Source organism: Sceloporus undulatus, chromosome 6 (assembly GCF_019175285.1).
Source record: "Sceloporus undulatus isolate JIND9_A2432 ecotype Alabama chromosome 6, SceUnd_v1.1, whole genome shotgun sequence".
NCBI lineage: Eukaryota > Metazoa > Chordata > Lepidosauria > Squamata > Phrynosomatidae > Sceloporus > Sceloporus undulatus.
Window position 1 is genome coordinate 111,215,459 of NC_056527.1, and position 23,851 is coordinate 111,239,309.

A 23,851-nucleotide genomic window follows, 5' to 3' on the forward strand; every position below is an offset into this window, starting at 1 on the left:
CAGGATTTATATCCCACTTTTCTTCCACAGTGGAATTGAAGGCGTCATTAAATAGCTTCAGTAACTTCCAACTCTCCCTGTTCTCTTTTCTCTCATTATTTCTCTCACAGCTTCCTCTCTCCTGCAGATTTGCCTCACACACACAAAATAGTTTCTCAGAATTGTATATTGCAGTGCCTTAGGGACAAGAGAGATATCCATACACAGCACTTACATCAAATGAGCATGTGGTTGTCAATTAACAAACATACATGTGTTAATTCTACCAAGATACAGCTGTGTACTTGATCTGAAATTAAGAAGACTCTTGTGCCTGGGTATAAGTCAAGAATGACTTATACCCAAGAATGACAAGAATAACTACAGAGATTCTCACACACATCGGTATACAGTACATTCAGTTGAATCTTCTACAGTGCAATGCATGAACAGTCCTCCAGGAGATGGGTTGAGGTTTACATGTGTGCTTTGTTAAAGTTTATCCCACTCTCTTGTCTTCAGCAGACTGAAAAAATGGGTTGAGGCGCCTGCCTTGACAAAACAGCGCTGGATCTCTATGGAAAGCACTTTACTGGCATGAACACCAGGCTTTACTGAGAGTGAGTTCTTGTGCCTGTGGTTGTGCAAGAGAGAAGCCATGCTCCAATTTCTCTTGATAAGGTATGTGAGAACTGTTCAATTTACATGACACTGTTTTGTTGCAAGTCTTTTTAGCTAAGCAAAGCATGCTGGAATTGCGGTTGCGGTGTGATAAAATGATAAAAAGGGTCCCAGTTACTTTTTTATCCTCTGATTTTAGAAAAGCGACATTTGATCTTTAGAAATTCGATTATAAAAAGCTGAATGATGTGCACATAGTGGCTTCAGACAACTGAAATCTTTTACTTCAAAGACTTGTGATTGTAATCATTTTTTTAACCTGGTTTGAGCTCCTGTTAAGGAAAGATGGGCTATAAATTAAATATCTAGAATAAAAATTTGATTTCAATGCAAGACATTTACTCAAACTAACCAGTGGTCTTTTCTAGCCTAGCATGATCCATCTTGGTCATTGTCTATTTTCATGTAGATAGGTGGAGGTGAATTTAATATTCTAAGTATGCAATCTTTTATCCTGTGACCCAGTGTAATTTAGTGATTTGAGTGTTGGACTAAACTGTGGAAGACGAAAGATCAAGTCCCCATTCTACCATAGAAAGCTACTGAGTGATCTTGGGCAAGTCACACGCTGAGCTTCAGAGGAAGGAATGGCAATCCCTTTCTGAACATATCTTGCCGTAAGGTTACCATAAATCAGAAACAATAGCATCCAGAAATCTTTTCTCCTTAGCCAGATAGGCTCCATTTTTCTAATTCTTATCAGTAGTAACTTCGTCATTAATGTATATCTTGAATGTTGCTAAGAAGCAGTTGGCTCAATTTATAACTAATTTTCATTTTTTCTTAGAGCATGTGTTTGGAAGAAAATAAACGCACTTGCAGATTTCTGAAGTGAGCAGCTGTGTTTCAAGATGGACTGAGCAGGTTCTGAAAATGTCTGGGCTCTTAGTAACTTAGTGATAATGCGGAAGAGGTATGATCCTGATTCTTTGTTAATTGAGAAGTAGTGGAATCTCAATTGTTTTATTCTTTTCTGACTGAGAAGTTTGGCAAGTCTGCTGTGATGAACTGCATGTTCTGTCCGTGTTTCACCTGATTAACCCTGATTAGAAACATGCCCTGAGCAGATGCCTCTCCTTTTGCAGAATGGTAATCTCTACAAAGTAGCTGATGGTTGTCAATAATGCTTACTTCAAGATATTCTTATCGAGGCATGTTGTTCTATAGTCTGTTAATAAGTTATTATGTTATCTGAATGCCTTATTGATCTTCTTGAAAAGTAAAGATAGCTAGACATGATGACACAAGGTTTCCCTGGTGTGGGCCCCTCCAGTTGTTTGGCCTGCAATTCCAGCAGTCAAAATCAACATCTGGAGGGTACCAGGTTGGCAGTCTGCTTTAAGTTGTTGTGAGGCATTGGTACAATACAATAAAAAGGATGTGCCTTGGAAATTCAGGTATTGATCAGACTTCTCTACATGCAATATGGGTGCACATTTATATAGCCCGGCTAGTTTTCAAAGCTGGATGTAAGCATTTAGTGGTTACAGATTGTTGCATGAGGTTCATTTTTCTCTCTAGTCCTCCATTAAATCTTCAACTCTATGTTTCAGTGAAGCCACCTATAGTTATCTGTGGGAGGGAGAAAAGGCTGATTTTTATATAAAAGCATTTCTATGTAGTGAAGATGTTTATGTATTTTAGGATCAGTTGTTAATTAAAGATTTGCTCCTTGTTATAGGGATGAGGAGTGTGAAGAGATGGGGACACAGGGTCCTTCCCCCACATAAGAAATGTAAGTATTGATGTTTCTGCTCAAGCTTCTGAGTGGACACATTTCAGTCCAGAGTGATTGCTTGTGGCTTTTTATGTAGGAGGATCTACTTTGCAGGGTAGGATTAAGCGTGAGAGTAGGTCAGGATGAGAAATTTGTGAGATTTTGGGCCTCTTTAAAAAAGATCAGAAAAAAGATTAAGGGAGGGGGACATTAGTAAGTGTCCTAAAGACAGGAATGCATGATGACTGTTCCTCTTGCTGTCATAAGCCTTAGACAGTAGGATTTTATGTCATCAAATATTAAAGTTGACCTTTCTTCACTCAAAGTGTCTTTGGATGGGTTTGGCTGTCCGTTGGCACTATTGAATTTTGCGGGGTCAGACAATCTGTAAAAAAGTACTTTTAGAACATGATCTGTAGTTGTTCTCATTTGGATCTTTTAATTGGTGCATAGCTTTTCGGCAGTTAGTGTTCTTCCATGGAAAGGAGTTGTTGCCCCCCCCCCCCCCGGCCGTTTCAGTTTATATTTTAAAACATCTGTTTTTATGTTTATTCCACAGGAATGTTGAAGAAGGAAAAGCTGACATGTTATCTGCTGGAAAAATTATACAGAAGAGATTACTTTAACATAATAGATCTTTTATCTGTTTTGGAAGAGTTGTGTGGAACCATCTGCAATAAAGTTCATATCTGAATGAAATTATAGCTCTGTCATATTTAACTTAGTAGATGATTGACTTCTCTTACATGAGGGATCTGTTCCAGTCACCCCCCACCCCCACCCCCAGCATAAGGGGAAAACAGTATCCTCAAGCCTCATTGACAACAATGGGGCGGGTACATGCGGCGCATACACAGTTGTTTTTCCTGCAGCATGGCTTCAGTGTAAGCTGAAAGATGCATATGACGTGCTCGCATGCCACAGGTGCACTGTATTAGATTGCAGAAAAGTGCAGCCCATTTGGTATAACTACACATCCAAGCCTGTTTCCAGAGGGGAAGTGTAAGACTGAACTGTGTTATAATCTGGAATTCCTTTGTTAAGTGCCAGAAATGTAGGTTTCATTTGGAAGACAGATAAATACTGGGATTAGAATAAATGAATTGCAGCTGCCGTGGATCATATCCTGGGAGAAATAAAATGAAAAACAGTAAGCAATGGTAAATGTGTCTGATTTCCCACTTTCTACTATCTTCCACCTTACCAAGCATTAATCTCGTTTCTAATGAGTTCAATTGTCTCATGATCTGTTTAAATTGTGAAAGCCAAGTCCATTTATTTGTCCTTTTGGTTGTCCTTGGTTTCTGTAGAGCTCTCCAGCACCACATTTCATTCTGATACGCATATAAATGCTGAAATGTAGCATGCAAGGCAGAACTCTGCACAGCAAGAGTAGCGTAAGATAGGTGGTGAAGCCTCACATAAAGGAGTTCATAATCTTTTAAGCAATATTAATTATGAATGTCAAAAATAATACCTAAGAGCAAGGCAGGCTCTTCATTAATTTGTAATCCTTAAAGTGCTGGTTGCTAGCTTTCAGTGAGAAGCTATGTGAGAGAGATTCTTTCGAAAGGTCAAGTAAATGTACTTTTCTTTACAACAGGCTACTAAATGTCCATACATGCATCAGCACTTTAAAATGTGTCCCTTGTGGTTTTATTTATTATAATATTTCTATCCTTTGAGACAAGAAGCTGTGAATCCACACAAAACAGGTGCTGAAAACTTCTAAAATTGTCCATTGTAGGTTGGGTTTCTCAACCAAGTCTGTTTAGAAACCTAGTTTTCCATAAGAGATAATGATTGGGAAGAAACGTATTGATCTGTAGAATAATATTTTTTATGTAGGTGTTCTCTAAGACCTCAAAACAATCAACAGCCAGGGTTAAATGTACACTGCAGAAATAATGAAGCTCCACACCACTTTAATTGCCATGGCGCCATCCTACAGAAACATGGGATCTGTGATTTTGTGAGATAGCCTTCTCTGTCAGACAGCACTGGTGCCACAACAAACCACAAATCCCAGGATTACATAGCATGGAGCAGCGGCCCCTTAAAGCAGTGTGAAACTGCATTATTTCTGCAGTGCAGATAAGACCCACATCTAAACTGCAGCAATAATTTGGGTTAATACCACTTTGTCATGGTTCAATGGTGAGATTTGTAGTTTATTGTGGCACCACAGCTCTTGACAGAGAAGTTAAATCTCTCACAAAACTACAAGTCCCAGAATTCCATAGCATGGAGCCAGGGCAGTTAAAGCTGTGTCAAACTGGATTATTTCTGCTTTGTGGATGCGGCCGTGAAAAGGACTAAGGTCCAAAAGTGCAGAAATAATCCCGTTTGAGACCACTAACTGTCCTGGCTCAGTGCTAGGGAATCCTGGGAACTGTAGCTTATTGTAGCACCAGAGCTCACAGAGAGAAGGCTAAATGTCTCAGAAAACTACAGTTCCCAGAATTGCCTAGCATTGAGCCAGGGCAGTTAATGTGGTCTCAAACTGGATTATATTTGCAGTGTGTTTTGGTCCTAAGTACACTTTATTTTATGAGAACTGGGGGGGGTGATTTTGCATTTTTAAATTCCCTTTTTCGCGCCAGAGGTTCATCCCTTCAGTACAACCCCCTTGTCTTTCATAGAATGGTATGACCCTTCGCTTAGCTATGCCAATTCCTATATGATGCTAGACCGTGGTTGCTTCCAAGTTCCTCAGGCGGGGGAGGCTGAGATGAAGGCGGAAAACTTGGGCATTCAGTTTAAAAAAGATGACGTCACTTGGAGCACCTTTTGGCCGTTGAGCTGGAAGTGCAGTGTTTCACATTTCCCTTGTTGCTCCGTCGCCATTTTAAAAACCAAGGTCCAAAACACACTTCAGAAATAATCCAGTTTTGAGACTGCTTTAAGTGCTCTGCCTCAATGCTAAGGAATTCTGGGAACTGTAGTTTTATTGTGAGACATTTAGCCTTCTCTGTCAGTTAGCTCTGGTGCCACAATAAACTACAATTCCCAGGATTCCCTAGCAGTTAAAGCGGTCTCAAACTGGATTATTTCTAGACGTTTCAAGCAAGAATGTTACCTCTTTTCCTCACACACCTCCATCTATAAATCTTGCCCCACACAAGTTCCTACTGATATAAAGGAGAGGCAGCATATAAATAAATATTATTTATTTATTTATTTATATTAGTGGGTGTATGCACTGTAGAATTAAAGCGTCTAATTAAAATAATAATTGTAAGCCACTGAGAGCCTTTAGGGCTGAAGGGCGGGGTATAAATACCGTAAATAAATAATAATAAAATAAAGCAGTTTGGCGTTACTTTAACTGCCATGGATCTATCCCACAGAATCCTGGGATTTGTAGTTTGGTGAGGCAACTGCCACCTAGCCATCTAGGCTGAAAACCTCACCAAACTACCAATCCCAGGATTCCACAGGATGGACCAATGACAGTTACATTGATGCCAAACTGCTTTATTTGTGCAGTGTGGAAGATGCCAATGTTATTAGGGTTAGTGAGAGCCACAATGGTTTTGTGGTTTGAGTGTTGGGCTATGACTCGAGATTAGGGTTCGAATCCTCACTCAGCCATGATGGCTCACTATGTGGCCTTGGGCAAAGTCACACTCTCTCAGCCTCGGGAAGGCCGAGGGTATATCCATGCTGCAAAAATAAAGCAATTTGATGCCATGGAGCCAAAGGCTTTCATGGCTGGCATCCATAGGTGTGTTTTTTTGTGGTTTTTCGGGCTATGTGGCTATGTTCTGGAAGAGTTTATTCCTGATGTTTTATCAGCATCTGTGGCTGGCATCTTAAGAGAAGATAAATTTGAAGATGCCAGCCACAGATGCGGGTGAAACATCAGGAATAAACTCTTCCAGCCACACAGCCCCCCCCCCCCCAAAAAAAAACCCCGTAATTTGACACAGCTTTAACTGCCACGACTCTATCCTGGGATTTGTAGTTTGGTATGGCAACAGAGCTCTCTGACAGGTTAGGCTGAATAATTCGCCAAACTACAAATCCTAGGATTCTGCAAGATAGAGCCATGGCAGTGAAAATGGTGTCAAACTGTTTTAATTCTGCAATATGGATACATCCAAAGACCAAATGAGGCAAGGGGACCCTCTAAACAAATCTTGCCAAGAAAAACATATGATTGGGTTCCAGTATATTGGAAACTACTTGGAGGCACACATTTTTGTGTTTCATGTCAGTGAATTAAAGTGTTTTGAAAGTCTGTTGGAAGACTTTAACCCCTTTCTTACTCTTTGCAGTCACATATTACAACACTGAAATGCCAAAAGAACAACCTGTTTAGAGAAATAAGCATTTATGTTTCTGTGTTGCTTGCAATTTTAGACTTGACCTTTCCACTGAATGTAGCAATAAGACCCATGTTGGGTCATATCAAAGCTCTGTCTAACATTTTGTTCACACAATGGTCAACTAGTTACTTCTGGGAAACCCACAAGCAGGACATGAATGCAATAGGGATACTATAAACTGAAGGAATGAATGAGTAAACGTTCTTAAATTCTGTTCTCTGCCATGTAGCCATAAGCATTTTGGAAACTGTGGCTTCAATATTTCTTTCGCTTGACAGGTGTGAATGCTGCAAACCATCTTACAGGAAGGTGCTTCTAGTATATTTGCATTGACTCCATCAACATGTCTGTCTGCGAGGATATGCTCCTTTGCAATTACCGCAAGTGTCGAGTCAAGCTTGCAGGCTATGCGTGGGTTACAGCCTGCTCGCATATTTTCTGTGACCAGCATGGAAGTGGGGAGTTCAGCCGTTCGCCAGCAGTCTGCCCTGCTTGCTCTAGTGCCCTTTCTGGCAAATTGGACATTGTTCGGACAGAACTCAGTCCCTCAGAGGAGTATAAGGCCATGGTTCTAGCTGGATTGCGCCCAGAGATTATTCTAGACATCACTTCCAGGGCTCTGGCTTTTTGGACATACCAGGTAAATATTCCTGAAAGAGGCTTCCAATATGACTTTTTGACAGAGGGAGAAGTCATAGGTGGGAAGGTTATCAGAAAATGAGATTTATTTTAAAGCACCAAGACTTCATGAAGCTGACATTAAAAAATTAGACCAAAATACGGTAGTTCTTAGAATTGTGAATATGAGTCAGAAATTTAACTCAAGACATCTCTGGCAAAAATAGATGCAAAGTTTAGTTTGTCCAAGAACAAACCCCAGTAACCTATTCTCGAAACAATGTGCGACTCTTCTGGGATGACTGTGCCACAGGATGTCACATTTGTATTAAGCTATCATAAGGCGTAGTGGTTGGAGAGTTGGAATACAATTCTGGAGACCAGGGTTAGACTCCCTGCTTGGCCATAAAATCCAGTGGGTGATCACACTTTCAGCCTCTGGCAGGCAATGGCAAACCTCCTCTGAACAAATCTTGCCAAGAAAACCCTATGATAGCTTCGCCTTAGGGTTGCTGTAAGTTGGAAACAATTTGAAGGCACACAACAACAACAACATCACACAGCTTAAACATTTGTGGCAATGAGCTGTGCCAAAAGAGAAATTTGGCAGCAAGGTTAGTAAAAAGGCGAAAGATTTATACGATCTGAAGAGAAACCAGATTATATCAGGATGGTGCATCGGAATGTCACATATATAGTTTGATACTGTTAGGACAGTAATTTCCTCCATGCCTCTCATTTATGTTCCCTGTGCTTGCAGGTTCATCAGGAGCGTTTGTACCAAGAATACACCTACAGCAAAGCAGAAGGCCACCTGAAACAGATGGAGAAGGTCTATACCCAGCAACTCCAAAGTAAAGATATTGAGCTAACATCCATGAAGAGTGAAGTTTCCTCCTTGAAGAAAGTCCTGGAAGAATACAAAAAGAAGTTCACAGAGCTCTCAGAGAAACTCATGGAGCGCAACCGTCAGTACCAGAAGCTCCAGGGCTTGTATGACAGCCTGCGCCTGCGTAATATTGCTGTAGCCAGCCAAGAGGCCGCCCAAGAACCTCCCATGATGCCTCAGCCTGCTGTCTTTGGTTTCCCTTTGGGTAAACACAATGGTTATTTCCTTTGGTAATTTACACATACAGGTACAGTCAGCCCTCTGTATCCATGGATTGTTTATCCACAGATTCAAGCATACATGGCTTGAAAATATTTAAAAAGAAAATTCCAAAAAGCAAACCTTGATTTTGCCATTTTATACAAGGGACACCATTTTACTACACTGTTGTATACAATGGAACTTTAGCATCCATGGATTTTGGTAGCCATGGATGGTTCTGGAAGTGAACCCCAGAGGATACTGAGGGTCCACTGTATTTTTATTCTGTGGGGCAAATGGCTTCAGGCAGGGGGCAATTTTAAATGAGAAAATAGTGTGGGGAGATTTTAATACTCTTCCCCCCCCCAGCATCACAGGCTCCAACCCGATTCCCCGGTGGCTGTAGGGCAGTTCATTGTCTTAAAATGTGTGATGCTGATCATGAATTTTCAGCAGCAGATTTAGTTACTTAAATATAATTGAATGCTGTGCATTGCCATACTAATCAAGTTAATAATGGGCCCAAACAGACAAGCCAAAATAAAGCTGCTTCGGGTCGCTTTGGAGGTATGCTGTTTAAATGATGCATGAGGCCAGAAGCTGTGCTAAAGTCATGCTCCAGTCCTAAGGACTGGAGCGCAGCTTCTGGCCTCGTAAGATACATGTGTCACTTAAACAGCATACCTCCAAAGTGATCTGAAGCAGCTTTATTTTGGCCAGTCTGTTCAGACCCAAATGTTTCATTTGTAGGAGACTAAGGACCCCTAACTAATAGCACTTTTCTCACTCGCATGTTCCAGGTAATGCAGCCAGGCTCTCTGGGGACACAACGCCCACAGGTATTCATGGCCGGCATGGTGAAGGAGACTTCAATTTCAAACCTTTCTTTGCCTCTTCTCCACCAATGGCAGAGTCTGCAAACAGCTTCTTTTCCTTTGTCTCTCCCGGAAATGATCTGGAACAGCACCCAGGAGGAAACAAGGCCTATAAAATTAAGAGAATGTAAACAATAATTCTGTGAGCTGTCAGTCTTCCTGCTGTGGCCTTCTTGGAATTCCAGCTCCAAGAAGCTTGTCTCCCCCCCCATACATATCCAATGTGTAAACAACAACAACAACAATGTACAAACCAGAACTCACTGATATTCAGCAGATGTTCTCCAACTCTCACAACTTTTCCAGGAAAATCCTGGCCATAGAAACCGCTAACCAAGGATAGCCTGCACTGAAGACTGAGTGTTGTATCAACAATCAATTATTGTCAAAGATTCACCACCTTTGACATGCTTTCATCTCCAGTGTTCTGGTTGTTGCTGGCAATTCCATCCCTCCAAATTATTCAGCTTCTATACTTTACTATACCTTCTAAACTGAAATGTGTTGAAGACTATTGTACCTTCTCATGTTTCCAGATTTGTAAAAGTGTTATTGTTGTAGTGGTACCTTGTTGTAATACTTTCTCTTTGGATAACTGCTTCCAACTACCACATTTATGTTGTATAATATTTCCCCCCTCCAGTTATGCTTATAAACACACTTTTAAAGGGGTTTTTTGGGGGGTGGGGGTGGGAGTAGTTTTTCCTTGTAAATAGAGGTGCTTGCAGAAAAATCCCCCTTATCTGCATGGTGCATTTGTCTTTCATTTAATTTGTGTACTGTTCCAGTGGTTCACACTCCTGTGTTCTAGATGTGTTTTTTGCTAGTGATTAAGTTCTGACATTTTTCCTGTTCTGACCACTTAAAAATACACTATTAATTTCTAATTCTTATTGAGCAGAACTACGAGGAGAATCTGAATCACTTTGTAGGGAAATCTGTATGTACCTACATTGATTTCCATCTGATTTTATACTTACACGTTTAATATTACCTTGATCATGTACTGTATATAAAGGGATGATTAAAACATGTGAAGGGTAACTGGTCTGTATTTATTTATATTTAAATAAATAAATAAATAAATATTTACACCACACCCTTTTTCACAAAGGGCTAAATCCAGCATTGGTTCTCTATAGAATAAGCCCAGTAAAATATATAGCATTTGTTAGTCATAACTAACTTCAGTGCTCCTGCTCTAGATAGCAATAACATAGGCTTTAGCTTAAAGAGCCCAAATAGCTAAATAGAAAAAACATTAAAATAATTTGAAAGAAAACAAAATAATTTAAAAGATGACAGAAATAGAATAAATTACAGACATCCCTCCATATTTGCCGAGGTTAGGGGTGAAGGACCCCTGTGAATGTGGAAAATTATTATTATTATTATTATTATTATTATTATTATTTGTATTCTGGTCTTTCCAAAGAACTAGGACTCAGAGCAGCTTCACAATATTAAAAAAAACAATACAATTAAAACATAGAAACGTAATACATTAAAACAGAATTAAGTTGTTACATTACTAAACAGATTACTTAAAACTGCAAATAAAAAAAAAACCACTGTGAAGTCAAAGGCTTCAATGGCCGGCATCCATAGTTTTTTGTGGGTTTTTTGGGCTCTGTGGCCATGTTCTAGAAGACTTTCTTCCTGACGTTTCGCCAGACATTTATCTGAAGATGCCAGCCACAGATGCTGGTGAAATGTCAGGAATAAACTCTCATAGAACATGACCACAGAGCCTGAAAAACCCACAAAAAACTTAAAAAACCCCCACTATTCTTTTTACCTGAGAAAACATCTCTCTGGGAATCTCCAGGTCCTCCAGTGCAACTCTGTGGACATTACAACACCTGTCAGAATTTGATCACAGAATCATGTTGGAGGACCTACAAATTCCCAGGGAAGTGTTTTCTCTAGGAACATCTAAGTTCTCCAGCACAACACTATGGCCAACTTCTGGCAGAGTTGCACCAGAGAGAACATCTTCATCAAAACCACAAATAATCAAACTCACAAAAGCCAAAGCCACAAGGGCCCAACTGTACAGTAAAACCATTAGCAAAGATCACAGGCTAAGCAAATGTCCAACTAGTGCCTCGAGTGCCTACAGATAATGGCAGGAAGGACAAACTATACAATGACATCCAAATTCCATATACAGCCAGCCCTCCACATTTGTGGCTTTGACTTTTGTGGGTTTGATTATTTGTGGTTTTGTTTCATACATTCCGTCTAGAAATCTCTAGGTCCTTTCCAGCACAATTCTGTCAGAAAATGGCCATAGAGTTGTGCTGGAGAACCTAGAAGTCCCAAAAGAAAACACTTCCCTGGGCATTTGTAGCTCCTCCAGCATGATTTCCTCTGACAGATGTTGAGCACAGAGTTGCACTGGAGCACCTGGGGATTCCCAGAAAGGTGTTAGGTAAAAAGAATAGTGTTTAGTTTTTTAATTTGCGGATTTTCCACATTCAAGGGGGTCCATCACCCTTAACCCCAGCCAATGTGGAGGGACCACTGTATATTAACAAACAAACAAACAAACAAACCCGCCTATTGAAAACCACAGCAACAGTACAGTGTTGCTCTCCAGTTTAACTGGAACCATTTCCTGCAGCACAGTTTCAGAGGAAAAGAAAGAGTTGCATACTGTATATATTTTCCCTTCTTGCTTGCGATGCAGCCTCCAGGCCTCTGGATGTCTCTCTATCTGTCCAGCAAAAGACGAACAGGAAACTAAGGAGGGTCAGCAGCAGCAATCATGGCCGAGGAAGAAGAAGAAAACTCTCAAACTGGACAAGGCTTGCAGGTAGGGAGAGCCAAAGGTGTCTGCAGTTTGCTCTTTGTTGGTTGCTGCCATCAAAGGCGAAAGGACTGCTCCTTGCAAGGCTTTTTTTTTTGTTTTGGTTGCTTTAAGGTTGTGCTGAGTTTTGCAGAGGAGCAACATGAATTGTTTGCTTGCTCCACCGCAGGTGTTTCATTGAACCTTGCAGAAGTAATCCGGTTTGGCACCACTTGGCTCTCAGTGCTGTGGAGTTCTGGGATTTGTACTTTGTTGCAGCACCAATATCTCACAAAACTGCAAATCCCAGAATTTCATAGCATTGAGCCAAGGCAGTTAAAGGGGTGCCAAACTGGATTTTTCCACAGTGCAGAAATACAGGCAAAGGGCCAAAACACACTGCAGAAATAATCCAGTTTGAGACCGCTTTAACTGCCCTGAATCAATGCTAGGGACTTATGAGAACTGTACTTTTGTGAGACATTTAGCCTTCTCTGTTAGCTCTGGTGCCACAACAAACTACAAATCCCAGAATTCCATAGCACTGAGCCAAGGGCAATTAAAAGAGTGTTAAACTGGATTATTTCTGCAGTGTCTTTTGGACCCTGAGTCTCCTTTCCTGGCTAATTTTCTCCTCACACAGCATTTTAAGATCACAATACTTCAGTCAATGCAGGAGGTGGTTTAAAAAGGGGGTCTGGATTGGCAGGAGGCTGCGATCTTTAAAGGAGGCACTCTTTTTTAATTTTAGGGGATTCTTCCCATTCATGTCGGTCCCCAAATTGCTAGTAGGAAATTCAGAGTTGACAGCAGCATCCAGATTCTGTACCTGGTGGTGGATTTTGTGATGTCTAAGCAAATGGTTGAAGTTGGAGCATGTCCAAAGGAGGGAGACTAAAATGGTGAAAGGTCTGGAAACTATGTCTTAGGAAGCTGGGGATGTTTAGCCTGGAGAAGAGAAGGTTAAGAGGTGATATGATAGCCCTGTTTAAATATTTGAAGGGATGTCATATTGAGGAGGGAGCAAGCTTGTTTTCTGCTGCTCCAGAGAACAGGACCCGGAACAATGGATGCAAGCTACAGGAAAAGAGGCTCTGTCTTAACATTAGGAGGAACTTCCTGATAGTAAGAGCTGTTTGACAGTGGAACTCCTTCGGAGGGTGGTTGAGTCTCCTTTGGAGGTTTTTAAACAGAGGCTGGATGGCCATCTCTTGGGCTGCTTTGATTGTGAGTTCATGCATGGCAGAATGGGGTTGGACTGGATGGCTCTTGGAGTCTCCTCGAGCTCTATGATTCTAAGTTCAGACCATTTTAAAAGACATACTTTTAAACCTTTTCAAGGAATCAGTGACTCATGAGTAAGTCTCAATCAGGAGAAACAGAGAACCCCACACACAGGGACATTCTTGTTTGTTTGTTTATTATGACAGCGGGCCCTTGATATCCGCCCCCATGGATACCGAAATCTGTGGATGGCCTAGTAAAATGGTGCGGTGTTGGTGTGTTACTTCAGGTTATTCCCTGAAGCTGAGAGCAAGTGACTTGTTCTAGGTCACCCAGTGGGTTTCATGGCTGAGCAGGGGAATCGAACACAGGTCTCCAGAGTTGTAGTCCAACACCTTAATCACTATGGCACACTGGCCCTCTTATATAAAATAACAAAGTCAGGTTTTTCTTTTTGGAATTCATATATTTTTGGAGTATTTTAAAACTGTGGATAGTTGAATCTGTGGATAAAGAATCCATGGATAAAAAAAGGAGCAGATTAGAAGAAAGAGTCTCGGAAACAATAAGAATTAAACAGAAGGGGAAAGAGTGGGTTTGGTAATCCTGGATCATAAAAACAAGAAGGATACGATGATACTGAAATATATATATTGGTATATAATGCTATAATATAAATGTTTTGATGTAATCATGATATTATACAAATATATTGGTGTATATTGACTGGGGGGGGGGGAGTCTCACCCTGTGCACTTCTTCAGCTGTTGTATACTTATTTTATAAATAATTTTTACAGAGGTTATTATTTTACCTTTTTATTGTTTATGAATGTTTGATGCATAATAAAAATAATGGGGGGAAAAGAATCCATGGATATGAACGGCTGAGTGTACTGAACAAATTTCAGAGCTTGGAAATGAGGGCTAAACCAGTATCTTTTACCTTTTCATCACTGGCTAGCACTGGACTGGAAATGAAGAATACTGAATGGAGATCTGAGTTACTTAGTATGCCCAGGCTTTTTATATACATTTTCTGTGGCATCTGTGAACAGTCACCTTAATGATGGACAAATGATGTGGCTGAAGCTGCATCTGCTCTGCAGAATGAATGGAGTTTGACATCCCTTTAACTGCTGTGGCTCAATGCTATGGAATTCTGGGATTTGTAGTTTTGTGAGATATTTAGCATTCTAGGTCAGTTCCACAACAAACTACAGCTCATAGGATGGAGCCATGACAGTTAAAGCAGTGTCAAAATGCATTAATTCTGCAGCCTGAGTTAAATTATGCTTGCAGTTATGTATTTTTGCCCTCCCCAACTGAAGTGTGTTAAGTTTAATGTTGATATATTACAAGATGCATTTGCTCTGGTCACATGATAACATCCCCTGTTTGAAAAAATGTTTTGATAGGAATTGGTTGACCAGTTGTATCATTTTCGAGACCATTATTTTGAGAGCCACAGCGTAGAGGATGCTGGGAAAAAGCAGCAGGATGTACAAGAGAGGATGGAGAAGACTCTTCAGCAAATGGAAACAATGGAAGGTAATTACTATAAAACCTTTACTGTATTTCCACCTTTCGTGCCATTTGGCACACTCCTCCTCTTAGCTCTCCTGTATCCCTCTTGTACTGTATAAATGGTTCTGTTCTTTACTTGGAACCATTTCCTTATGTAAGAATATAAAAAGAAGATCTTTGATGAGTCAGACCAGAGATTTTGTAATATAATATTAAGTTTTCTATGTGGAAAACCTCCAAGTTGTCCCAAGACCAGTCCAACACTTATTCCTGCCTGAGGTGGATGAACAAATGGTCACACACTCCCATGAAAATGAACAATATTGAAAGCCAGGCAACCTCTTGTGATGGAAGGTTGCCTGGAAAAGCAAATACAGAATGAGAAAATGAGAAACAAACAACTTGCTGTCTGTTTGTGAAATCCAATATTTGCTGCCTTGAGGTGGCTACCTTATCCTGCTTAATAGTAGGATGAGATCTAAGCAGGACATGAAGGTGATACCTCCCTCCTGCTGTTTCTTCCATAGAGTAGCAGAGTAATGACTGAGATTAAGATATCAAGTAGCTGATACCTTATTCAGAGGTATCAAAGAGCCATTGATAGACTTATTCTCCACTGAAACACTTTACTGCAAATTGGAGCAATATCTTATGGATGCTTGGGATCATCTTATCAAGTCAATTTTGAGCACAATTATGGGGTGCAATTCTCTCTTCCTTCTTCTTTCACCTGCTGCTAGGCCTGTCTGAAGGTCGAGCTCACACGCTGATGCTGAAGGGAAAAGCTTTGAATGTGTCTCCAGATTATAACGCCCAAGCTGAAGAGTTGCTTTCCAAGGCTGTCAAATTGGACCCAGAACTGGTGGAAGCCTGGAATCATTTGGGGGAAGTTTATTGGAAAAAGGGTGACATCTCGGCTGCCCATACTTGCTTTTCTGGAGCACTCAGCCATGTAAGTCTCTCCACATGTTCTTTCTTGGACAGATGAGGGATTCTAGTTCATAGAGTTATTTGGAGCTACTGGTTTTCCTGATGCCATTTTGATTAGCAATCAGTAACAAGTAAAAAAAAATTTCAGAAAAGTGTGTGAAGTACTTTGGAGAAATAAGTACTTGGAGTTGCAGTAAGAGAGGATATTAAGTTGTCATTTAATGCAAAGGTCTTGGCCTACTGTGTTCCATTTTCAACCAAGTGTGCTTCTGTCTCTCTCCCCCCTGCCTCTGTTTCAGTGCAAGAACAAGGTCTCTCTGCAGAATCTCTCCATGGTGCTACGGCAGCTGCGCACAAGCTCTGCTGATGAGCATGCACAGAATGTGATGGACAGTGTGCGGCAGGCCAAGCTGGCTGTGCAGATGGACGTGCGTGACGGCCGTTCCTGGTGTGAGTCTAGGGTGTGCTGATGTGGGATGGCAGAGAGCAAAGAAGGGAGCAGTGTTGAGTATTATTATTCTCTTTTATTTTCTTCCACAGATGTTCTGGGCAATGCCTACCTCTCCTTGTTCTTCAATACAGGGCAGAACCCCAAGATCTCCCAGCAGGCGCTGAGTGCCTATGCCCAAGCAGTAGGTGCTGGATGGAACTCTAATGAAGACTATGGCATGGGGTGGCAGGGGTTGAGGATTCTGGTTAAGCTTCTGGAGCGGACTCTAGATTGCAAGAAGCAGAGGCAAAAAAATCTCGCTATGCATAGTAGTTGGATGTAAATGTTGGGGGACCCAGATTCAATTTTTTTTTAGCCACAAAGATGACTAGGATGGCAAGGCATGGAACAGAATTGGTGGGTGACTCCTAAAGGAGCAGAATAGATGAAGTCATTAAATAATAAGAACAGTAGTATTTCCGGCAAGATTAGAAATGTCTGGGCTAGATTCTATAGATTTGCAGTATTTCTTGCAAAATGAGAAATGTCTGAACTGACTACCGTCTTTTTCTTGGGTGTTCTAAGTTTTGCTTAATATTATTGACATAAACTAGTATTTTCCTACACGGAGAGGATTCCTGAAAGTAATTGTCTACCTGTAGGCTGAAGTGGCACATTAGAATTTTATCTTCTAATCTCATTGCACAAGCTCTGCTGACCTAGCTTTAGTTTAAATCATAGCTTGGAAATAGGTGATTCTTGGAGTTCTAGAACAGAAAAAAACAAACTTTTCCAAACTCTGCTCTAAACTGTCTCAATGACTTGTAAGGTTCAGTTGATTGCAGACTTCCCTAATGTAAGTGTCAGAGCAGAGATACATTTATTTCAGCTGTAGTAAACCAGTTGTGTCTGAGGAAGTTCAAAAACAGGGAACTTAGTATTTGATGGACAAAGCAGTTTACACAGCACATGAGATAGGCAGGAAATGATAAGTGTTCTATGGTTAAATCGCACCAAATGATACCTTTTGAGCATATCTCTCAAGCTTGAATCATCTGCCATCCCTTGCTCATTCATTCACAGGAACATCTCCATACTCATGTACACATTCACACATAGATATTCTAACATATGATATGAATGCATCTCCCTTCTGCCTTTTAAAGCAGTTGGGAGTTGGGGACCCTATTGTCCTCATCTGGCCCATGGATGTTGGTTCCTGTACCCTGCTTCAGATTGTGTGTTGCTAGGTAGCCACCTCTTCATAAAATTGCTGTTGAAACCTACCCACCCACTTTGGTTTCAGTAGATTTAAGCTAAAATGAACATGTGCTCTGCCTGCAGAAATGTTTGGGGTCAGGAACAGTGTTTCTTAGAATCTGTTGTATACAAAGGCTAGGCATTCATGCTTTTCTCTTGCTCTTTTTTTAGGAGAAAGTAGACCCCACTGCATGTTGTAATCCTGATCTACACCTGAATCGAGCTACGGTGAGAGCATGATGCTATATAAGATTGGTTCATCGAGAAGAATACCTCAGTGTGTGGTGGAGTTTGAGGGGTGTGCATTTGGATGGGCTACACAGCAAAGCCAATCAGGGAAATCAGTTTCTGTCTCTTCTTTTTCCTCTCACCTTTATTTTTAAGTCATCCATTCCTGCTATTTTCTCCTATTTCCATAGAAGCATATGATTTGCTAGGAAAGCAGATGGACCCCAAGGAAGCTATCCAGAGTAACTAGTTTTAAGAGGAAAGAATCTTATGAACCCCGAGGCCTACATTTTCATGGCATGTGCTAGGTGAGGGGAACAGCAGATACAGTTCCATAATGGCATAGGCAGTAGGAGGTGGTTTGAAGCCAACTCAGATGATATGGCTTGTTCCAATCTTGCCTCCTGACCCCTAAAGAGCTCAAATGCATTAAATGGTTATGTCCTTCTAGCTTTATCCCATTTTCTGCTTTTATCTCCCCCCCCCCTTTTTTTTTTTATAAAATACGACCCTGGTTTCTTTTTTTTTTCCCCTTTTTCCCTTGTTTTTTTTTTTTTTTTTTGCTTTGTTTCTTGAAATAGCTGCATAAGTATGAAGAAAACTACATGGAAGCTCTAGAGGGTTTTTCACGGGCCTCAGCTCTTGATCCTGCTTGGTCGGAACCACGCCAAAGAGAGCAGCAGCTCCTAGATTTCCTAGTCAGGCTAACCAACCTCCTTGAAAACAAGGTATTAAGGTGACAAGATTTAATCCTTTGTTCATCCATGTAAGTCAACATTGCCTCTGTTTCTGTGACTCATTCTGTTCTTTTCTTTTCCCCCTCATAGGGAAAGGTAAAAAGCAAGAAGCTGCAAAGCATGGTAGGAAACTTGCATCCCTCTCAACTGGGCCCTTGTGGTGATGGCCACTACCAAGGTCCCTCTGGTCAGAAGGTGGAACTGGAGCAGCGGCCGCTAAGTGCCTTGCGGCCTGGTGTTAACTCTGGCACTGTTGTGCTAGGGAAGGTGCTGTTCAGCCTGACCACAGAGGAAAAGGTGCCCTTGTGAGTATCCATCCCTCCATCCTTGGAATCGTTCATGTCTGAGAGTGTCCGTCTTTTCCTGCCTGATTAGCTTGGTTAGAACTTACATGCTGCTTTAACTTTGTAGCTTGAAAATAGGTCTCAGTATTTATTAAAGAGCTGTAAATCAGCCCTGTAAATCAAAGTGATATTTTCCCCCATTCCCTTTCCAAAAACACACATGAACTTATGATAACAGGCTGTTTACACTTGAGTCTAGGGACAATTATGCCTCTAAAATGTAGGAGCTATAAAGCTATCACTTAGGCTCTTTGAAGGAACGTATCTTCTTGATATTTTAAGTTATGCAGAAGAGGCACTGTCCCGCTGCCTTTATAGGTATGGTTAGTGGAAACACAGGAGAAGGCCTTCTCTGTGGCTGCTCTCACACTTTGGAACTCCCTCCCTATGGAAATTAGGATGGCTCTTCCTTTGTTGTCCTTGTGACTGCAGGTTAAGACCTTTTTTTTGCAGCACACCTTTGGAAATTGATTTTTAACAAAAAAGGGGCTTTTTATGGTACTGTACTATTGTAATCGTGTTTAAAGAAAGATTGTAAATAGTTTTAAATCTGCTGTTGCTTAATACTGTTTTAAACATAATTCTGTATGTTTTTATAATTATGTGTTTTTATTGTATTTTGTGCCTTTTTTGTAAGTCACCTTGAATTCTAGTTTGGGAGAAAGGTGGGATATAAATAAAGTGATGAATGGATGGATGATGGATCACTTCTTGAACTATATGGGCAGTGTACATTGCCCACCTTCTCACTTATCCATTTATCTGTCCATTTAGTGTCCTTAGTTTTTCTTTCTCAACAATTTTTTTCCCCTCCTTCTCTTGCTTTCCTTCCTTCTGTTCTCTAATAGCACATTTGGTCTCACTGACTCCGTTGATGGCCCTTGTTTTGCTGTTACTGTTTACAATATGGCACAAAGCTGGGGGGTTCTGATTGGAGACTCAGTGGCCATCCCTGAACCTCACCTTCGGCACCATCACATCCAGCATCAAGGAAAGGCAAGTCCTGACCATATCTTCCCATAAGCTCTTCCAAGCTTCCCTGTTTCATGTATCAGATTCTTGTTGTCATCCTATGGAGCAGGGGGCTCTAAGGTTGCAACTAGCAATGTGGAATTGAATATATAAGCATTAGAAATACCGTAGTCTAGTGCACCAATTAAGAACTCAAGGCTTCCTGGCTGTGCCCAGTCTGTCTTGGAAGCTGCCCCCCTGCCCCATTTCTGTACAGTTTTTTTAAGTGCTGTTCAGAGAGAAAATTTCCAAATAGAACTGTAGTTTAGCAGTTACCTTGCAGGTCTTACAAAGATAAGTATTGTCGGCCCTCCATATCTGCAGAGCCTGCATCCACTGATTCAACCATTCACACCTTGAAAATATTTTTTAAAAATTCTAAAAAGCAAGCCATGATTTTGGCATTTTATAAAAGGGATACCATTTTACTATGCCATTATATATAATGGGACTTGAGCATCCATGGATTTTGGGGTCCACTGTGGGTGTGTGTCTTAGAACTAAACCCTAGTGGATGCCCAAAACCCACTGTATATACATCCTGTCTTAATCCTGGCATGAGACCAAGGGAACTTACACAATGATACTTCTAAAGATCTACTGATAAATGGGGGGGGGGGGGGGGAGGGGGGAGATATGATTAAAACAACATTAATTTAAAAACATATAAATAAAAAGGCCTTTACCTGCCAGCTGGAGCAGGGGGTATGGAAGAGAGTTTTTGAGAACTGCTGTTGAAAAAGCCCTCTTGTGTGTCCTTACCAGACATGCCTGTGACAATGGTAGGACTAAGAGAAAACCCTCATCTGAGGCTCTTTTCAAACTTCTTGCTTCATTTGTTAAATATCTCAGGCCTGTTATACTGGGGCGGGAAACATATGTCCCTCTGGATGTTTTGGCCTATCCCTCCAGTCAGCTCCACCCATTATGGCCAATAGAAAGGGAATGTGGAAGTTACAATCAAAAACATCCAGAGGTACAAGGATTTTCGACTTTTTTATTACCCAGTAGTCAGTAGATTTAAGATTTTGACTGAATGCTGTCTCCTTTCCTCCCCTCCTTTTCAGAGTTTCACCTTCTCTGACATCCGGGTGGAAACTCCTTTGTTGCTGGTGGTGAATGGCAAGGTCCAGGGATCCCAGAGCCAGGCTGCTGCCACAGTGGCATACCAGGCACAGAGTGAATGAAGATGGGAAGCAGAAGGCAACGTGGGGACTGCTCCTTCTTTCCAGAGGTGTTTGGCCTTGTGCCTGTCTCTGCTACCTCTCAGAAAATCTAAACATTTAATGGCCAAGGGAAATTGAACCAGGTTTTTTGGGTGTTTTTTTTTTAATAACATCTGAAGGCATTAGGTGATGGAGAAGCAGAGAAGGGATTACAGGAGGTGTACCCCCAGTGAGGCTTATTTGGTTCCATCTCAATTCCACTGCCATAGGAATTGACATGTGCCTTAATCTATTACTATAATAAAATTAGACTCCCTAAATTGGACTGGAAAAACCAGGAGGCTGCCCAGTTAAGTCCGCGTTGCTTCTCTTTTCTCCAATCCCTCTCACTAAGGCAGCTTTATCTTTGTTCTTGGGAAGGATAACCCCTTGGACCATTTTATTTGAACTTAGGCACTCAGTCTCCTTGGCTCTTCTGTTTGTTTGGATTTTGGTGTGTGAGTTTTTTTTTTAAAAAAATCTCATTGAGTTGAATCCAGACTTAGTTATAATTACAGCAATTTCACTGAAGTCAGTACCATATAAGTTAATCATGACTTAAATCCCAGTGATTGCAGTATGCTGTTAGTATGGACTAACTCTGGATCCAATTTGTTGTATTTTATTTTGTGTATATAGGAGATAATAACATCCATATTTATTTGGTAAAATTCTGAGTTTCTGTAATTTTATATATAATTTTTCAGATTTTTGGTCATTTTCCCAGTTAATTTTCCCAGTTAATAAAATGTGTATTGTTTACCAATCAAGTGTGCATTGTTTCTAAATGTGTAGTCCTTATCAATCAGAAGTACCACAAAAAAACCCGTTACAGTGTCCCAACTCAAAGCAGCTGAAAATATATTTTATTTCAGCCTGGTAAAGAGAAGTCTGAGGGTTGTCATGATTACTCTCTTTAAATATCTGAAGGGCTGTCAAAGAGGAACAGGCGGATTTGTTCTCTGCTGCTCAAAGTAGAGGACCAAGTGAAATGATTTTAGGTTACAGGAGGGTTCTGTTGAACATTAAAAGAAACTTCTTGATGGTAAGGGTGGTTTGACAATGGAACCAATTACCTAGAGATGTTGTGTGGTCTTCTCCTCTGGACCTTTTCATAAAGAGGCTTGACAGCTACCTGCTGGGGATGGCTCTAGCTGCAGATCCTGCACTGAGCAGGTTGTTGGACCTGATGGCCTTTGGGGCCTCTCCCAACTCTGTGATTCTATATTTATCCTCATATCGACCTGATCAGGTGGATAAAATGGGCTGAGAGAGAGAGAGAGCTATTTGCCCCAAAGTACCCAGGTGTTGTAACTTCTGCTTAGAGATCCTCCTCTTTATAGTCTTGGGCCCATGGCCAGTTGGTTGCCATAGAACAATGGTAGACTGGCCTGCACACTGGTTTGTTGTGTGCTTTAAAGTCATTTCTGACCTATGGCAAGGTGAAACTATCAGAGGATTTTTTTTGGCAAGGTTTGTTGAGAGGGGGTTTGTATTTATCTTCTGCTGAGGCTGAGAGAGTGTGACTTGCCCATGGCCGTCCATTGGGTTTCCTTGGCCAAGCAGAGATATAAAACCTTGGTCTCCAGAGTCATAGTCTAACACTCAAACTACTACAGTAGCCTAGGTCAAGCAGGCTAGATTCCTGCCACATTACTTTTTTGGTGTTGGTGGGGATTTGGTCTGTTTTATCTAGATGTTTATGGTCCTGGCAAAATATGATCAAGTAATGATTAAAATTCAGATGTTTGCCCACTAATGTGGTCATAAGAAAAATGTTTTAAGATGGCAAAACTAGAAAGATTCTACACTTATGAATGCCAGCTCCTATTTCTTTGAAAGTATATTAGTGCTACCTGATGTGGGAGGCTGGTACATTTTTACCCGAAGGTGCCAAGGACCAGTACCATATTTGTGTCCCTTGGCAACACTTGTTCCTTTCTAGGAACACTTGTTCCTCTCTAGGGACCAGTAACTAACAGATTCTGGACCATCACTGGTCCAGAGACCACCACTTTGCTGAGTCTAACGGAGTCCAACAACGTAAGAAGTATGTGAATATGTTTGTATTGTGTTCCACAAGTGGGATGCTTAAAGCATCTGGACCACTGTCTCAAATACAGAGTTATTTTGATGGTTTTGGCCAACCATGTCATAGAAGACTGATGTATTAAGTACACAGGGTGCTCCAAAATATGTATGAATCTCATATTTTCCAAAGTCGACTATAGAGATTCTTGTGATTTTGCTATAAACTTAATTGTATTGTATATGGCTAACAGAATGGATTGCTTATAAGAGCCTAAACATCCAACCAACATCCTAATGCTACTAATGCTCACTTTTCTTTGTTTCCCCCATCCTATACACTCTGGTGACCCCTAGCGTTTGTTTAAGGTTTTGGTTGTCATTGAACTATCAAGTATTTATACTTTTGAGTTCAAACTTCACTTTTTAATGCATCTGATGAGGATGTGTTGAATTGTGTGCATGATGGTTTAAAAACAAGGGATTAACCTTTTCACTTTGAATCTTTTTCTTCAGGGAAATAATTTACCACTCTCTCCATCTTGCTTGTAACTCTAATCATCTCTTTCCCCACCAGTGCCATACATTAATTGTCTTAATCTATATCTTCCATCAGAACTATATTTGTCTCTGTTTTCTGCAGAATCAAACAGGTGGGTGTAGAGTGTACTGTCATCTCATCTGATGATGCAGATGTAAGAATGAGATAACTTTGTACATGTGAGCCAAATTGAGTCCAACATCTACCTTCTGATGCACAGGTTTTTGCCTACACAGTTTACCAATGCATGAATTGTGCTCTGTGAAGAGTAAAGTAACCTTTCTATGACCTGTTTCAATTTACGA

At 40.9% G+C, this 23,851-nt stretch overlaps 2 protein-coding genes, 2 long non-coding RNA genes and 2 other non-coding genes across 13 annotated transcripts in view; 5 read left to right on the forward strand and 1 right to left on the reverse strand.

Annotated features, from left to right (window-relative positions):
* Nucleotides 1-3,076, forward strand: part of LOC121932550 — a 5,088-nt gene extending 2,012 nt beyond the window's left edge. For 3 of the 5 annotated variants that reach the window (XR_006104374.1, XR_006104373.1, XR_006104375.1), the window contains 4 exons: nucleotides 505-660; nucleotides 1,448-1,573; nucleotides 2,342-2,395; nucleotides 2,937-3,076. This is a non-coding gene — a long non-coding RNA (uncharacterized LOC121932550). Of the gene's footprint in view, nucleotides 1-501; nucleotides 661-1,447; nucleotides 1,574-2,341; nucleotides 2,396-2,936 lie in introns of all 5 variants that reach the window. The other 2 variants (XR_006104377.1, XR_006104376.1) reach the window with 1 other exon arrangement.
* LOC121935872 lies at nucleotides 1,653-1,730 on the forward strand. Its single transcript, XR_006104894.1, has one exon. It is a non-coding gene; the product is annotated as a small nucleolar RNA SNORD126 (small nucleolar RNA).
* Nucleotides 2,617-2,763, forward strand: LOC121935867. The gene has a single exon (XR_006104889.1). It is a non-coding gene; the product is annotated as a small nucleolar RNA SNORA79 (small nucleolar RNA).
* A 138-nt stretch (nucleotides 3,077-3,214) lies between the features above and the next one.
* Nucleotides 3,215-9,422, forward strand: CCNB1IP1 (cyclin B1 interacting protein 1). 3 transcript variants are annotated; one of them, XM_042476785.1, is made up of 4 exons: nucleotides 3,215-3,537; nucleotides 6,987-7,348; nucleotides 8,087-8,420; nucleotides 9,217-9,422. In XM_042476785.1, the coding sequence occupies exons 2-4, from the start codon at nucleotides 7,052-7,054 to the stop codon at nucleotides 9,420-9,422; spliced, it is 837 nt and encodes a 278-aa protein (XP_042332719.1). In that variant the 5' UTR covers nucleotides 3,215-3,537; nucleotides 6,987-7,051. The 3 variants fall into 3 exon arrangements, with proteins under 3 accessions (XP_042332719.1, XP_042332718.1, XP_042332720.1); XM_042476784.1 differs by lacking the exon at nucleotides 3,215-3,537 and adding an exon at nucleotides 4,945-5,237; XM_042476786.1 differs by lacking the exon at nucleotides 3,215-3,537 and adding an exon at nucleotides 4,988-5,023.
* On the reverse strand, nucleotides 8,117-11,926 carry LOC121935356. Of its 2 annotated transcripts, none has more exons than XR_006104787.1 (3): nucleotides 11,850-11,926; nucleotides 9,298-9,400; nucleotides 8,117-8,236 (listed from the first exon to the last, which is right to left on the reverse strand). It is a non-coding gene; the product is annotated as an uncharacterized LOC121935356 (long non-coding RNA). The 2 variants fall into 2 exon arrangements; XR_006104786.1 differs by lacking the exon at nucleotides 11,850-11,926 and adding an exon at nucleotides 9,556-9,676.
* On the forward strand, nucleotides 11,647-21,743 carry TTC5 (tetratricopeptide repeat domain 5). The gene is made up of 11 exons (XM_042476783.1): nucleotides 11,647-11,725; nucleotides 11,984-12,109; nucleotides 14,724-14,856; nucleotides 15,573-15,784; nucleotides 16,062-16,212; nucleotides 16,303-16,394; nucleotides 17,624-17,680; nucleotides 18,262-18,408; nucleotides 18,508-18,722; nucleotides 19,610-19,757; nucleotides 20,840-21,743. The coding sequence occupies exons 2-11, from the start codon at nucleotides 12,062-12,064 to the stop codon at nucleotides 20,957-20,959; spliced, it is 1,323 nt and encodes a 440-aa protein (XP_042332717.1). The 5' UTR covers nucleotides 11,647-11,725; nucleotides 11,984-12,061; the 3' UTR covers nucleotides 20,960-21,743.
* Nucleotides 21,744-23,851: the final 2,108 nt, after the last annotated feature.

Excerpts from the sequence above, each read along its gene's own strand:
- CCNB1IP1 (XM_042476785.1), top strand. The coding sequence starts at position 7,052 with ATGTCTGTCTGCGAGGATATGCTCCTTTGCAATTACCGCAAGTGTCGA. Across the intron at positions 7,349-8,086 it reads TGGCTTTTTGGACATACCAG|GTTCATCAGGAGCGTTTGTA; the intron begins GTAAATATTCCT and ends CTGTGCTTGCAG. Across the intron at positions 8,421-9,216 it reads TGTCTTTGGTTTCCCTTTGG|GTAATGCAGCCAGGCTCTCT; the intron begins GTAAACACAATG and ends CGCATGTTCCAG.
- TTC5 (XM_042476783.1), top strand. The coding sequence starts at position 12,062 with ATGGCCGAGGAAGAAGAAGAAAACTCTCAAACTGGACAAGGCTTGCAG. Across the intron at positions 12,110-14,723 it reads AAACTGGACAAGGCTTGCAG|GAATTGGTTGACCAGTTGTA; the intron begins GTAGGGAGAGCC and ends ATGTTTTGATAG. Across the intron at positions 16,395-17,623 it reads TGAGTGCCTATGCCCAAGCA|GAGAAAGTAGACCCCACTGC; the intron begins GTAGGTGCTGGA and ends CTCTTTTTTTAG.